Source organism: Muscardinus avellanarius, assembly GCF_963383645.1.
Source record: "Muscardinus avellanarius genome assembly, chromosome: 16".
Lineage (NCBI taxonomy): Eukaryota > Metazoa > Chordata > Mammalia > Rodentia > Gliridae > Muscardinus > Muscardinus avellanarius.
Genome location: NC_137802.1, coordinates 58,674,587 through 58,689,772, shown reverse-complemented (window position 1 = coordinate 58,689,772; position 15,186 = coordinate 58,674,587). Strand labels below are relative to the sequence as shown.

The 15,186-nt window shown below is 47.3% G+C and overlaps 1 protein-coding gene across 1 annotated transcript in view; it reads left to right on the top strand.

The window, feature by feature from the left end:
* ERN1 (endoplasmic reticulum to nucleus signaling 1) overlaps window positions 1-15,186 on the top strand; it is a gene marked incomplete at both ends in the record, with an annotated part of 90,274 nt that overhangs the window by 25,752 nt on the left and 49,336 nt on the right. The window contains one exon of the mRNA XM_080712445.1: window positions 7,554-7,674. Coding sequence (XP_080568571.1) covers window positions 7,554-7,674 — 121 coding nt within the window. The remainder of the gene's footprint in view (window positions 1-7,553; window positions 7,675-15,186) is intronic.

Genomic DNA, 15,186 nt, shown 5'->3' with positions numbered 1-15,186 from the left:
AATGCTGTAATGTGTATTCATTGGTCAAACAGAATGGGCCAGTCAGCCTCGCTTCACCTCTGGGGCCAGCCAGCCAGTGGGTTGGAGCCTTGGCAAGGAACCCCTTCACTGCAAAAGGCAGCCTCCTTGTTGACGGCAGGTCGGAGGTCTAGCACACACGATATTGTACTCTTTGGAAACACAAGCCAGAATCCTTGTCAACGTTAATACAAGAATTGTGTTTTTTATTATTATTATTATTATTATTATTATTATTAATTATTATTTGTGGTACTGGGGTGGAACCCAGGGGCTTTTCTACCTCCGGGCTATATTCCCAGATCAGTTTTCATACTTTATTTGGAAACAGGTCTCACTAAGTTGCTGAGAGCCTCATTAAGTGGCTGAGGCTGGCTTCGAACCTGTGCGATCCTCCTGTCTCAGCCTCCCAAGCGCGGGGATTACAAGCGTGCGCCACCATGGCCAATGTGTTTTTTATTTAAAGGACTGGTTTCCTTAACCTTAAATAAAATGAAAGTTAGGATTATGCAACTGAACATTTTCCAATGACCGTAAAGGAATATTAGTTAAAACAAGAATAACACAAACATACACATGAGAAAAAAATCCAGCTTCTGAACACATTCTAGAAGTCAATGTGATACTCTCAAGAGAAAAGCAAATTTTTATTAACCAGATTATTGTATTCTAATATACAGTAGTCTGTTGGGGTGGAAGTAGAGAGAGTCATAGAAAAGACTTATGTTAACTCCTATCCTACTAACCTAGCCTACAGCTTTCCGTGTGCATTTGACTTTTAGAGGCGTGCATTGGGCTTGGTGCGTGTGCATGCTGCCAGGCATGCATGTGGCTGTCTGTTCACAGTGGCGGGTCTCCTGCATGTATGTGTGCATGTCCTTCCTATGGGTGTTTTGTAAGTGGAACAGGGGCTCCAGCCCTGTTATTATGCTCCCGTTTTGTAAATGGGACATAGAGCACAGTCCTCACCACGCGTAGACGCCTTGGAAAACCGTGGGCAGGCGCTGCAGCAGTGCCAGTGCTGCTTCCCCTGCCTTAGCCATGAGAGCGCAGTGCCCTCCTTTACCTTGCTTCTGACCTTCGTTATTAGACAGTGATGAACCTGGAAGCTGCTTTGGAACTATGTGCCTGCAGCTCAGGAATTGTATTTCTTTGGAGAATGCGGCATTTGTGAACACCCCGGTAAGGAGCAGCCAGCCGTCCTGTGTTCTGATTCAGAGAAGCTCTCCAGTGGAGTGGAGGCAAGCCGCAATTTAGTGATAGACAGGCAGGACCCCAGGCAGGCTGGTTGCTCTTCGTCACAGGCAAGCCACCTCCTTGCCTGGCTGATCCCAAATATCGGCCTAGAAGTTGGTGAGATTTTGTTAAAGGTTGTTTTATTTATTTTTGTGCTATTTAAACACCTACCTGCTGCTTGAGTTCATAATTCTCTTTACTGAAGATGTTTCCTAAACAAAGTTATTTCGGAGGGCACTTTAGAACAAACGTTTTTCTTACCTGAAACATAAAGGACGTTAATTATTGCAAGAGCAGCTAATGACTAGCTGAGTTCAGGATGTTGAGAATAACCCGCTGTCAGTGACTTGCCTTGTACTCACTCGGCCTTAGCGGCTGGAGTTGCTTCCATGGTTCTGAAGTGCAGGGCTGGGGTGCTTCATGACATGGTGGAGCTGCTGGACTTTGAGAAACACGGCTTCACCATCAGGATGTTGGGTAGCAGGCCCAGCCTGGCTTGCATTTGTTTTCATGGGGGAGAGGAGGCCTGTTGACGTCCTCCCTGAGCAGCGCTGCAGGGAGGACTCTTCTGCCACCCATCCCATGAAGTGAAGCCTTTGGTTTTATTAGCAGCCACTGTCCCAACATCATCTGCCTCAGTAGCCAGGCTTCACGGTCCTCAGGCTGGCTGTTTCCAAAATGATCTGGTCACCCCCTATGGGAAGGCGTATGTGGACAGAGCCTGACATCTGTGGGGGCCCATTAGCCAATGGATGTCCAGTTTCAGGGTTGTCTAGAGGACCCCTCTACAGTGTTGTTGCTGATTACTTCCTAGCAGCCATTGTCAAGCCACTACTTTTATTTTTTTTTTTTATTTTTTTTTATTATTATTATTATTATTATTATTTTTGGTGGTACTGGGGTTCCTGGAAGCCCTTCTACCTTCGGGCTACACTCCCAGACCTATTTTTACATTTTTATTTGGAAACAGGGTCTCCTAAGCCAGCGCGCGCGGCTGGCTTCGAACCTGCGCGATCCTTCTGTCTCTGTCTCCCAAGCGCGGGGATTACAAGCGTGCGCCACCACGCCCGGCTTAAGCCACTACTTTTAAACCCAAGTCAGATTCCAGACAGTCAGTGTGAAGCAGATCTGTAGAACTGGCCTTTCTGTGTACAGGCTTCCTGGGAACTAGCGCGTGTGGCCTCAGGCCCTGTTACTATTTCCTCCACTGTAGAGAAGAGTAATACAAGTTGAAGAAGGCCTTCTGGGCGAGGGTGATGGCCGAGTTCACTGTCGTGATGCGTTGTTTGTGATGTTCAAGTACAAGTGGTTCTCAGCTGTGCTCAGTATCACAAAAGGCATCTAGAAGCATATTTAATCCATGTCACTATGGCACCTGTATTAGAAGGCAGGCATTTTCACATTTTAAAAAATGCTGGAGGTTCCAGGCTAACCTCAGCAATTTAGCGAGACCTTGTTTCAAAATAAAAAATAAAGTAGGACTGGAAGTACCTCAGAGGTAGACTGCTCCTGGGTTCAATCTCTAGTACTAAAAAACAAAAACAAAATGTTGGAGGTTCCAGGCCAGCCTCAGCAATTTAGTGAGACCTTGTTTCAAAATAAAAAATAAGCCGGGCGTGCTGGTGCATGCTTGTAATCCCCACTCTTGGGAGGCTGAGACAGGAGGGTCGTGCAGGTTTGAAGCCAGCCTCAGCTACTTAGTGAGGCTCTCAGCAACTTAGTGAGACCCTGTTTCCAAATAAAGTATAAAATAGGTCTGGGAGTATAGCCCGGAGGTAGAAAGCCTCTGGGTTCCACACCTAGTACCACAAAAATAAATAAATAAATAAATAAATAAATAAATAAATAAATAAATAAAGTAGGGCTGAAAGTACCTCAGAGGTAGACTGCTCCTGGGTTCAATCTCTAGTACTAAAAAAAAAAAAAATGTTGGGGGGGAAAGCTAGAAAATTTGTAATGCTTACTTGTCTTCTGAGAACATGAGATTATTCAGTGCAGTTCCCCAGCATCCTGCTTTGAAATAGTCAAGAACCTCAAAAGAGAAGCCCCCCCACACCAGTGTGAGGGCGCTGTGGACATTGTGATCAACTGTCAGAGCTCTCAGTTGCTAAATTCAGCTTCCTCCTAACCTTATGCTGTTGAGATTTTTGAAGACTACATTAGTTGTGTGATTAGTGTTTTATTTTGATTCACTAACCAACCATAGATAATTGCCCTTCCTGTGGTTTCTAGATGCACAGACAAGGCAGGTGGCTTCTGTCTCCACACTAGTAGAGAAGGAGCCTAGTATGAGTATTAATTTTGTGATAGGATATATTTGGAGGCATTTAGTTTGTTATTGTTACACTGCAAGTTTTAATAACAATATAAACCTTTTGTTCTTGGATGTACTTTATCTCATTGGGAGACCTCTGTGTTTTTAAATTTTACTCCCCCCTCCCTTTTTTTTTTTTTTTTCTTGTAATGGGGATTGAACCCAGAGGCATTCTATCCCAGCCCTTTTTTTTTTTTTCCCCCAGAACTGGGGATGGAACCCAAGGGCATTCTACCTCCAAGCTACACCCCCAGCCCTACTTTTTTATTCTTTATTTTGAAAGAGGGTCACACCAAGTTGCAAAGGGCCTCACTAAGTAGCTGAGGCTGCCGTGAACCATAATCCTCCTGTCTCAGCTTCCCAAATGCTGGGATTACAAATGTGCACCACCATGCCCAGCTCCCAGCCCTTTTTACTTTGAAACAAGGGTCTTGCTAAGTTGCTGAGGGTGGCCTTGAACCTGTGATCTCCTGTCTCAGACTCCCAAGTACTGGGATTACAGGTGTGTACCACCACACCCAGGCTTTTGTGCCTTTTTGGTGGGTATTCATGCTCGAAGGTAATCAGGTTGCCCAATACTGTGAGTGGGAAAGCGCTTCGCCTGGAACTCAGGTGCTTGTGGAAGCTCCTTCAGATTCCAGCTCCTCTTCCACCTACTAACTCTCTATGAAGATTCATTGAAAACTCAGAAAATAGAGGAGAAAAGACTATTATTGTAATTTTGTAATATTTTCTTCATCTTATCTGTATTTTTTAAAAGAGGAGCGTGGGAGGTAGACTATTTCCGTTGCAAATGACAGAAACCTAATTCTAATGAGTGTAAGCCAAGAGGGGTGTCTCTAGGCAGGGTGGGAGAGCTGGAGGAGGCTGGGGGCCTGAGCCGGGGCGCCCGGTCCCAGCATGAGCCCACCCCTCGCTCCTCACAGTTTCTGTGTTTATGTTTCTGACATCCAGCTTTTTCCACGCAGCAGAAAACATAGTCATAGAATCTTTCTTTCTCTTTCTTTCGTCTGTTCTTTCTTTACTTCCTTCTTTCCTTTCTTCTTCAGCCACTCAGAGTCCCACTCAGTTTTTATGTGGATTCTAACAATTATTATACAAAATGGTTATTCCTGCTAACTGTCTGGCACATGATCCTTTTCATTGACTCAGCCTCTGACTGCCCCACAGCCTGATCCAGCCACCCCACCGCAAGCAGCAGACCCATCCCCTTGTCAGTGGGAGCGGTCCTGCCCCAGCGACCCGTGCGGCTTCTTCATCCCCGGGGAGCAGGTCCAGATGTGGCAGGTCACCCTCTTAACGCCTGTGGGCTAAAGGAATTTTCACTCCCAAAACAGCAGGCATTACCCTTGAGGTTTCTGTTTTCCGAGCCTTTCCAACTCAGATCTGTTTCCCGAGATTCCTTCCACAGGTAGAATTAAAGCAGACTTCTTCCTCCAACTCTTTCCTTGCACAGAAAACAGAGCCCGCAGGCAGCAGTAGACTTGCTTCTGGCCTTTCAGGGAGTAGACGGGGCTCAGCCTCTCTCCCACCAGGCCTTGGCTGATCTAACTCCCCTCCCCCTTCTCCAGTGGGTCTCCCCCATGGAAAAGGAATGCCAAGACTGGAGTGTTGTCCCCACACCTCAGCTGCCCTGGAGAGACCCATGGGGCCTTCCCTTTGAAGGGATTAACTGGGCATCATCCTGGTTCTTAACAGACAGTGACCAGGTGTTCCGGGGTCAGACTCCCGCACACAGGTTCCACTCCAGAACTTTTGTGCTAGATGCTTAAAGCCAGCCATAGTCTTGTATTTTAAGAGTAGCATTTATGACAAAATTCGAACAGCTGTAGTATACAAGTTGCACTAGCCGTTTAACTCAAGACCCACACACGGAACCAGCCAATTTGCAGGACAGTACAGTGGAAGAGAAAATCTCATTACAAGGTGGCTGGCTGGGCCCATCTCAATAGGGAAAACTTACCTCGGAAGCCTTACCAGCAGTGTCAGGCCCTTCTCCTGCATGCGGGACTGCTTCAGGGGGACCGCGTGGTGTGGGAGCCCTTCCCAGCAGAGCCAGAAGAAAGGCAGACACAAACCTGGCCAGTACAGTTATAATCATGGTGGTATAATTACTTTGGATTCTATAATTTTCACTTGATAACATATAGCCATTTTTTCTGTATTTTAGATTTTTTTCTAAGTTCTGTTAATGCTGTGTAACATTTTATTGAGTGTGTTCATTATTTTAACTTATTATTGAAAATTTGATTCTCTCTGTTTCGTTATTGTTGATTTGTTTATAAATAGGATGTAATGAGTATCTTTGTGCCCAGAACCTTTCCCATATATGAAATTATTTCTTTAGAGCATAAAAGTAGAATTACAAGATCTTCCAGGCATGGTAGTACATACCTAAAATCTCAGTACTTGGGAGGCTGAGACAGGAAGATCACAGATTCAAGGCCAACCTCAGTAACTTAGTGAGACCCTGTTTCAAAATAAAAAATAAAAAAGGCTGAGGGTGTAGCTCAGATATAGGATGCCCCTAGACTGAATCCCCAGTAACACACACACACACACACACACACACACACACACACACACAGAGAATTGTAGGATCCGAAAGTATGAGTATTTTTATGCTGAAAGATTATAAGAGTATACTAATGTATAATTTTAAATATTACTATCAATATATAAAAAAGAAAATTTCACAGCATTTAGCTCTTTTTTGGACTAGGGATTGAACTCAGGGGTAATTTCTACCTTTGAGCTACACCCACAGCACTTTTTTGATTGTGAAATAGGGTCTAAGTAATTTGCTGAGGCTAGTCTCAAACCTGTACTCCTCCTATCCCAGCCTCCCAAGTACTGGCATTGCAGGTGTGTGCCACCATACCCAGCTTAATTTTTTATTTTGAGACAAGGTATCTCTTAAGTTTCCCAGGTTGTACTTAAACATTAGATCCACCTGCCTCAAGACTCCCAGTAGCTGGGATTACAGGCATGTGCTACCTTGCCTAGTTTATTAATTTCTTTTTGCAGCATGTTACTATTGGACTCTTGAGGTTTTATTATGTAAATTATTCATCTCATGAAACGTTCCCTATTTTTTTTTTCAGTACTAGGGATGGAACCCAGGGACATTCTACCTCTGAGCTATACCCCCACCACTTTATTTTATTTTTTATTTTGAAACAGGGTCTCACTGAGTTGCAAAGGGCCGCACTGAGTAGCTGAGGGAACCGCCATCCTCCTGTCTCAGCCTCCCAAATGCTGGGATTACAAGCGTGCACCACCACGCCCGGCTCCCTATTTTGTTTTAAACACTTTCCTTTAATTCTTTGCTATTTAAAAGTTCATGTGTGTATGTGTTGCTATTCTTTTTTTTTATCATGGGGGTCTTACGAGATGATCAGGTTTTTAAGGAGTAAAATAAATCTGAAAGAAGGATGTCAGAAGGTTGAGCACATGTTGGGTGTGGTGGTGCACACCTGTTATTCCAGCACTTGGGAGGCTAAGATAGGAGGGTCACAGGTTTGAGGAGAGCCTCCGCAAGTAGTGAGACTCATCAACTAGCAAGACCCTGTTACAAAATAAAAAACAAAGTAGGACTGGGGGTATAGTTCAGAGGTAGAATGCACCTGGATTCAATCCCAGTACCACGAAGGAGGAGGAGGAGGAGGGTGAGCACATGTCTCCCTCCTCCCCCCCCATGTCAGCGGAGGCTCTGCAGGGAGGGATCGGTTCCGAATTCCTGTCCTTGTTGTGTGAGGTCATTTCTTTCTCTTTGCAGGTAGGTTCGTAGGTAGAGCCAGGTGACCTGGTCTAGCCCCGACCAGAGTGTGGTCCTGACGTGTGTCTTTGATGGAATTGTGGGGCCATGGCTCACTTCCTTCACCAGTAAGATGTAGGAGCCTGTGAAAGATGGCTCTGGGGTGGGTCTGTGACGGCACGCCCACGGTGAAGAAGCACACTGAGATTCTTCCACGCCCTGTTGCAGGTGTTTGGAAGCACAAGCACAGTGACACTGCCCGAAACCTTGCTGTTTGTTTCAACCCTGGACGGAAGCTTGCATGCAGTCAGCAAGAGGACGGGCTCCATCAAATGGACATTGAAGGAAGGTAACCCGGATTTGGTGCTTGGGTGATGGGGACATTTGCTCCACTGCTTCCGGGTAAACATATTTCAGAGAAAGAAAACATAGTTACCTGCTACTTGGTAAAACAAGAAGGGCAAATGGGATAAAGAGAGGAAAAGGAATTCCATTCGAAGGGCATATTTGTAGCTCAGATTATTGTGATTCTCCACTGAGCACATCAGTGGAAGAAAGACAGCTTTTGCATTAATGAAGACATGCTGCATTAGGTACGTTAGGTTCTGAAGATTAGAATCTCGTTGTCATAATTACAAGAGGGCATCTTCTTAACTCTTCCAATTACTCATTTGTTTTTATAGAGCTTGAACTAGCCTCGAGCTGCAGGATTGGGCATCATCCAGGCTAACCACTTCATTGGGCTGCTGCGGGGAGGGGAGTGAGACCGGCTTGTTTCTCATTTAATTGCTCACGAGTCTTTCTCATGATCTTGTCTTCCTGGTGATAGTGGAGTGGGGCCATACAGTGGAGATATTAACTGTATTTATTTATGCATTTGAGGGTACTGGGGGTTGAACCCAGCCAGGAACATTCTGCCTCTGAGATATACTCCCAGCCCTTTTTATTTTTTATTTTGAAACAGGGCCTCACTAAGTTCCTGAGGCTGGCCTCGAATCTGCAATCCTCCTGTGTCAGCCTTCCAGGTACGGGGATTTGAGGTGTGTGCCGCCTTGCCTGGCCCTGTTCAGCAGGAGCTTGGGGTCGTATTCAAGGTAGAGGGCAGGGGGGCCTCGTGGGTTGACTAGGAGCTGAGAGTAATGGGTGTGCTTGAGTGAGTGAGCGACTCAGCCCTGCTCTGCTTGCAGATGAATCCAGCAGCAAGGGGTGTATGGATGCCTAGAGACGGGGGTGGCCTGGGGCAGGATGGGAAGGAGGAGAGGCGGGCCAGGGGTGAAAGCAGTAGAATCCAGACACTGATCATCAGGCAGGGGAGCGGGGAAGACAGTCACACTTAACAAATTAAAGCAGCCTGGTGCCGCTGTAATCCCAGCTACTTGGGAGGCTGAGGCAGAAAGACCGCAAATTTGAGGCCAGCCTGGGCAACTCTGTGAGACCCTATCTCGAAATAAAAAGGTCTGTGGATGAAGATCAGTGGTAGGACTTCTCTGGGCTCAACCCCAGTGCGACAAAAGAAAACCAAAGGATGAGAGAAGTCTAATTAAAGGCCTATGATTTCAAGCAGTGTCCATTAGGTTCTAGGTCTTACTGCTTTGCCAGGAGTAAACTGGCTTTCTAAAGTCAAGCCCAGCTCTTTATACCAGTATCCTCAGTTTACATTTCTATACACAGGCCGAAGAAAGATGGCACTGCATGGATACTCTGAGTTGGAGATTTAATTTTAATCTTGAGGTTTTTACTCAGGATTTCAAAATGGGAATTGCTAAACCAGTAATATGTAGATGGATTATGAAGGTATTCAGATACTGCTCCAGTCCCTGAGGATACAACAAGGATCAAAACAGGAGAGAGAGGGAGAGAGAGAAAGAGGAGGGGGAGGGAAGGAGAAGAGGAGGAAGAGGAGGAGGAGGAGGAGGAGGAGAGGAAGTGAGGGAGCGAGGAAGGAAACTTCCCTTGCCTACAAACCATTCATTTTAGTGGGAAAAAAGACAGGAAAGAAATGTGAAAGGGCTGTGGAGAAAAATGGAGTGGGAGCCGGGCGTGGTGGCGCACGCTTGTAATCCCAGCACTCGGGAGGCTGAGACCCGGAGGATGGCGGTTCGTGGCCAGCCTCAGCTACTTAGTGAGGCCCTCTGCAACTCAGTGAGACCTGGTTTCAAAATAAAGAATAAAAAATAGGGCAGGGGGTGTAGCTCGGAGGAGGTCAAATGCCCCTGGGTTCTATCCCCAGACCCTCAAAAAAAAAAAATATATATATATATATATATATATAAAGAAAAATGGAGCGGGGTAGTGGAGCAAGCAGTGCCAGGATGGGTGCTGCAGTTTTAAAGAGGGAGACCCCCCAAGATATCTTTTTTTTTGTTAGACCTCAGTGAAGCAGGGTGTGGTTTAGAGGGAGGCCTAGCGGGGCACAGTTGGGGTGTCCTCGGCTATTGGGCTAGGAAGTGGATGTGGCTGCATAGCAGGAGGTGAGGTGAGCTGAGCTGGGAGAGGTTACCGGCCAGTCAGAGAGGGCAGGAGGGACCCGGTGCTTACTTCACATAGTTTATTATAAAGGCACCCTTTATTGTCCTGAAACACAATTTATATCAGTGACCTGCAATAAACACAGTTTCACAAAGACATATATTGCCCAACTGGTAATCTAAAACTGAAACAATAAAAAAGTAATTTTCAATCATATATCTGGAATTTAACATGTAAACGCACAGGCGCACTGGCACTCCACCTGTCGGGAATGCTGAGTCTGTCCATGCAGATGGTCAGATGCAGGTGAAGGTACCACCACGCCTTGCAGAGCATCTCCCCAGGTGACTTTCTTGGTAATGTTCCATCTGAAAGAAGTGCAGTCTTACCATACCTATACAGCAGTTACAGCCTGAGAAAATCCAGAGTATAAAATCCTGCCCAAAGTGCTTTGGTACTTCTGTGTAAGCAGATTGCAAGCTTGGGTAATGAGAACAGAGTTTGGGCCCAGGTGAGCGTCTGGCCCAGGTGAGCGCCTGGCAGGGCATCGCAGAGGTGCACAGATGCAGCAGGCGCCCTGCTCGGGCCAGTATATCCCCCAGTCCCTGTGGCCATCAGGAAATGCCCTCATGGATTTCCCAATAACTCCCACTGAGCTGTGCCTTCCTCTAGAGACCACAAGCAGAGGGCCTGGTGGCCAGTGTAAGGACATTGGCCTTTTCCCAGCCATTGGAAAACCTGAGCAGAGTCCACTTTCTGGTGTCAGCAGGAACCGGGTGGACTGAACTGAGGGGCCAGCAAGAAGCTGGGAGACCAGGCAGGTCTCCATCCAGATGCGGGAGGACGCTGAGTCACAGCAGCAGAAGTGGGAGAAACTCACCAAATGGGGTTTCTCCAGGAGAGCTATCATGACTCCATTTTACGGTTTCCTAACTGGTGGCGTTTTTCAGGAGTCAACAAATTGTGAGTGGTTTTTGTGTTTTTCCCCCCTTTCCACAGTGGTTTTGGCAGGTGCTTTTGTTTTTCAACCAAACATGTGTTCCTGTTCCCAGAAAAGGAGATTTCTTGCCCCAGAGCAAATTCTACCTAGTTGAGAAAAAGAATCTTGTTTGTCCTCTTAAACTAAGGAGGTTTGTGGCATTGCACTTTAGGCGTGATTTTCCTCAGGCTGATTTTCCGTGCTTTTGTGATGTTAGCAACATCCCATCTATCTCTGAATTTCTCCATTGAGTAAGATTGAGTGGTACTGGGGGTGGAACCCAGGGCTTTTCTACCCCCGGGCTGTACTCCCAGACCTATTTTATACTTTATTTGGAAATGGTCTCACTAAGTTGCTGAGAGCCTCACCAAGTAGCTGAGGCTGGCTTCGAACCTGTGCGATCCTCCTGTCTCAGCCTCCCAAGAGCTGGGATTACAAGTGTGCGCCACCACACCCAGCTCATTTTGTTTTAAATTAACTTTACAGAGCTTGCTCTGGCCCATTGGACTGTCTTCAGTATTTCCAGGGTAGTCAAGGGCTTCTTGCAGTTATTATAAAATACTAGTTAGTAGCCGGGCGTGGTGGCACACGCTTGTAATCCCCACGCTTGGGAGGCTGAGACAGGAGGATCGCACGGGTTTGAAGCCAGCCTCAGCTACTTAGGCTCTCAGCAACTTAGTGAGACCCTGTTTCCAAATAAAATATAAAAAAGGTCTGGGAGTATAGCCTGGAGGTAGAAAGCCTCTGGGTTCCACCCCCAGTACCACCAAAAAAAAAAAAAAAAAAAAAATACAGTAAAGTACTAGTTAATGCTGGGCTTTGACCCTTAAATCTTTGTCCGATTGGCTATTCTCTAGTAATCCTTTTGCTTGTCCTTCTGTCCCCTTTCTAATAATGATGGGCACCAAGGACCAGATCTCATTTAGAACCATTCTTTACTAATCTAAAAATAAGCTAAGTACTAGTGTGGCTGCTTTCCAACCCAGACTCCTGAGGAGCCCTTGAGCGGTTAGTACTGGGGGTTTCTCAGGAAGGAAGGGTGAGAATAAAATTAGTTACTTGAGATTCAAAGACGGTCTCAGTCCCACGTGGGCTCCCTCTCTCTGCGTGTGCCTCCGGCCATGCTCCTCCCTGTGCCAGCAGAGCCACAGCCCTCCAGGCCTACTGCTCCCCAGCGTCCAGTTGGCCAACAAGTCCTGCCGTGTAGACTTAGGAAGTCCCTCCCTGACCAGACTCTTGCTCTGAGCCTGGCTCATGGCATCTGCCTCCAGATGAACACGGCAGCATCCCGCCTGCTCTTGCTGTTCCCTACCGTCCCTCCGCCTGCCACAGTCTCCCATCCGCCCAGCAGCCATCAGCACACCTCCACACAGACCAGCTGGACCGCACTGCACCTCCTCTCAGCTGCCCTGCAGCTACCTGGACATTCACCTCCTGGCCCCTCGCCACAGCTGGCCTGGGAAGCGCTGTCTGGGGGTCGAGTCTGGTCTCCTCTGGCAGCCCCTGTGGACACCCTGCTCAATCCCTGCCCTACCCTTCCAGCCTCTGACCTCTCCAGCTCGGCCTCTGCCTTGCTCATGGTGTTGGACAAAGAGCCCACCGAGCCCTTCCTCCCCAGGTCTGAAGGCTCGCCTTGGGCCTCCAGCTTGAACAGGCGTTCGCCTTCACCTGCCTTCCTGATGGGGCCTCGGGGCAGCCGGGCACACAGTGCTGACGTGGCTCCCAGGACCCTTCTGACGGCAGCTCTGGGGAGGCCTAGAGGCAGGCGGGACCTGCCTTGGCCTGGCGATGCATCGCCGTCGCTTGGACTGCGTGCTGGCAGCCTCCAGTCCCAGCTTCTGGCCTTGAGTTTCAGAGTTGGCCACAGACTTTGCAGCTGGGCTCTCGTTTCCTCAGCGTAGTGTGCATTTCCCCCTGGAAGAGCCGAGAGCCATCTTCAGAGGGGCGACATGGACGTGGTGATGTTTTGTTAATTCTAACCTGTTTTCCCTTAAGGAATTTTAGGGCTTAAGTTATACATCATCTGTTTTTCCACCTCACTGCTCAGACACAAGAAGGTGTTTGCGCCCTCCCTTCCTGGGGAGGGTTGACATTAAGTCTCGTGAGAGGTGATGTGACAGAAGCCTGATTTTGCTTTGAGTATCTTGAAATGTGTTGGGTTCTATCTCTCTCTCTGTTTTCCTTTTACATGGGTGGTTTTAAACATTTCCCAACGTAGAGATACATAGTGTATCTATGTACATACCTCTGTGCCCATCTTCAATTCCCGTCCAGTCTTACTCTTGTCCCCCCCATGGTGGGCTTGTGCCCCCAAGTGCTGCTGCCCACGTTTCGGGGGGTCTCTCGGCAGCGGGCCCTCATGCGGTAGCAGAGGTTCCGCCTTAATGGGTATTCTAACGGCACTGACTGCTGTGTATTGGAACATAGTTGAGATTGTGGAAGGACGTGGATAAAGTACCTTTTTGACTGTGGCTTAGTTACTCTGTCCTTTTACATACCCTTGGGTGTCTGGGTGGTTTTCTGTATTTCAGGACCCACTGTCTGAAAGTGAATCCTCTGAGGTTAAGGCACCCTGAGAGACACTTGGACATGTGTCTTTGTTTTCAATTCCTTCATTATTATGATTAGCAGTAGTAGTACTGGGGGTTGAACTTGGGGCATTCTATTCTGAGCTACACCCCCAGCCTTTATGTGTGCGTGCGTGTGTGTGTGTGTGTGTGTGTGTGTGTTTGTTTGTTTGTTTGTTTATTTATTTATTTATGTTTGCAGGTCTGGGGATAGAACCCAGGGACGTTCTACCTCTGAACTATACCCCCTGCCCTATTTTTTATTCTTTATTTTGAAACAGGATCTTGCTAAGTTGCGTGGAGCTCAAGTAGCTGAGGCTGTCTGCGAGCCGTGATCCTCTAGTCTCAGCCTCTCGAATGCTGGGATTACAAGTGTGCGCCACCAGTCCTGGTTTTCTTCATTATTGATTATATCATTTCATGTGCATTATTTTGGACCTGAGTTATTTCTGCCAAGGTGAAGCTGAGTAAAAAACATAGTAGAATTTGGTTGTTACAGGAATGGGCAGTTTTCCTCAGCACTTTGTTATTTCTAAATAATCACCTTTGTAAAACACAACATTGTATGAGTTATGGAGGTTACCCCTGAAGAAAATGTGCTTCCCCAGTTCTGATGAGATTGAAACTTTGAGGAGCTTTTGACTAGATGTCTGTTTAAAATGCTTTCCTGGTGAAAGCTGGACTTGAAGGAATGTTTGAGACTTTCTACCTTCAATTGGGACCTACCAGCCTTAATGGGATTTTAGACTTAGATTAACCAAGTACCTTTCCTCAGGAGAGAAGAAATAAGCTGCCACTGGGGAGAAATAGTCCCTAATTGGGCCATTTGAATGCATGAAACATATTTGGGAGACAACTTTTTAGTTAAAGAAAGGTGAATGACTTTATTTCTACCAATATATATATGAATATGGGAGAAAGATTTTTCCTAATGTACATGATATACATTCAGAAACATCAAAGTCAATCACTAACCCAAACATGAGGGGGGGGATAGGGTGGGACCAGGGAAGGGCTAAATGCGTGATGTGTGCATGTATGCCTCTGCCATCTTCTACTCCACTAAGATGTATGACTACAATGTACCAGTAACATTTTTTAAAAATTGAGAAAACAAAGCCGGGCGTGGTGGCGCATGCTTGTAATCCCAGCATTCGGGAGGCTGAGACCGGAGGATTGTGGTTCGTGGACAGCCTCAGCTACTTAGTGAGGCCCTCTGCAACTCAGTGAGACCCTGTTTCAAAATAAAGAATTACAAATAGGGCACGGAGTGTAGCTAGGAGGTCAAATGCCCCTGGGTTCCATCCCCAGACCCGCAAAAAAAAAAAAAAAAAAAATTGAGAAAACAGTACTAGATGATCTTGAGGAAATGGCCGCTGTTCACCTCGTTCAGACGGTCAGCCAGGATTGAGATCGCCTCCACCTTTCCTCCTTGCTTTCTTTCCCTTGTTGTCTGGCTCAGGCCCGCCCACCCTTCCTCCGCCTCTGTGATTCCTTCTTCCCCCTTTCTCCCTCACTCCTGCCCCATGGCTCCTGTCCAGCCCGCACTTGGCTGGCACTTGGCTGGCCGTATCACATTGCTCTTTTTCATAGAAGCCTCCTGTTGGGCCCTGGTGCCCCCAAACCCCATCACAAAGACGTTCAAACTTTCTCCTCGCCGGCCCTGCCTGCAGCCAGCTGTGTGCGCTGTGCCTCGGTGGGAACGCGCTGTCCAGGCCCGCGTCCTCGTCGTCCCCACGCCCTGGCAGCCACCCGTGCAGAGCTCTGTGCTGAGGATTCACCACCTGAGAGCTCCGCGGCGCACCCTGGGCTGCGGCAGTTCTGCGCTGCTTCCGTACGTCCATCT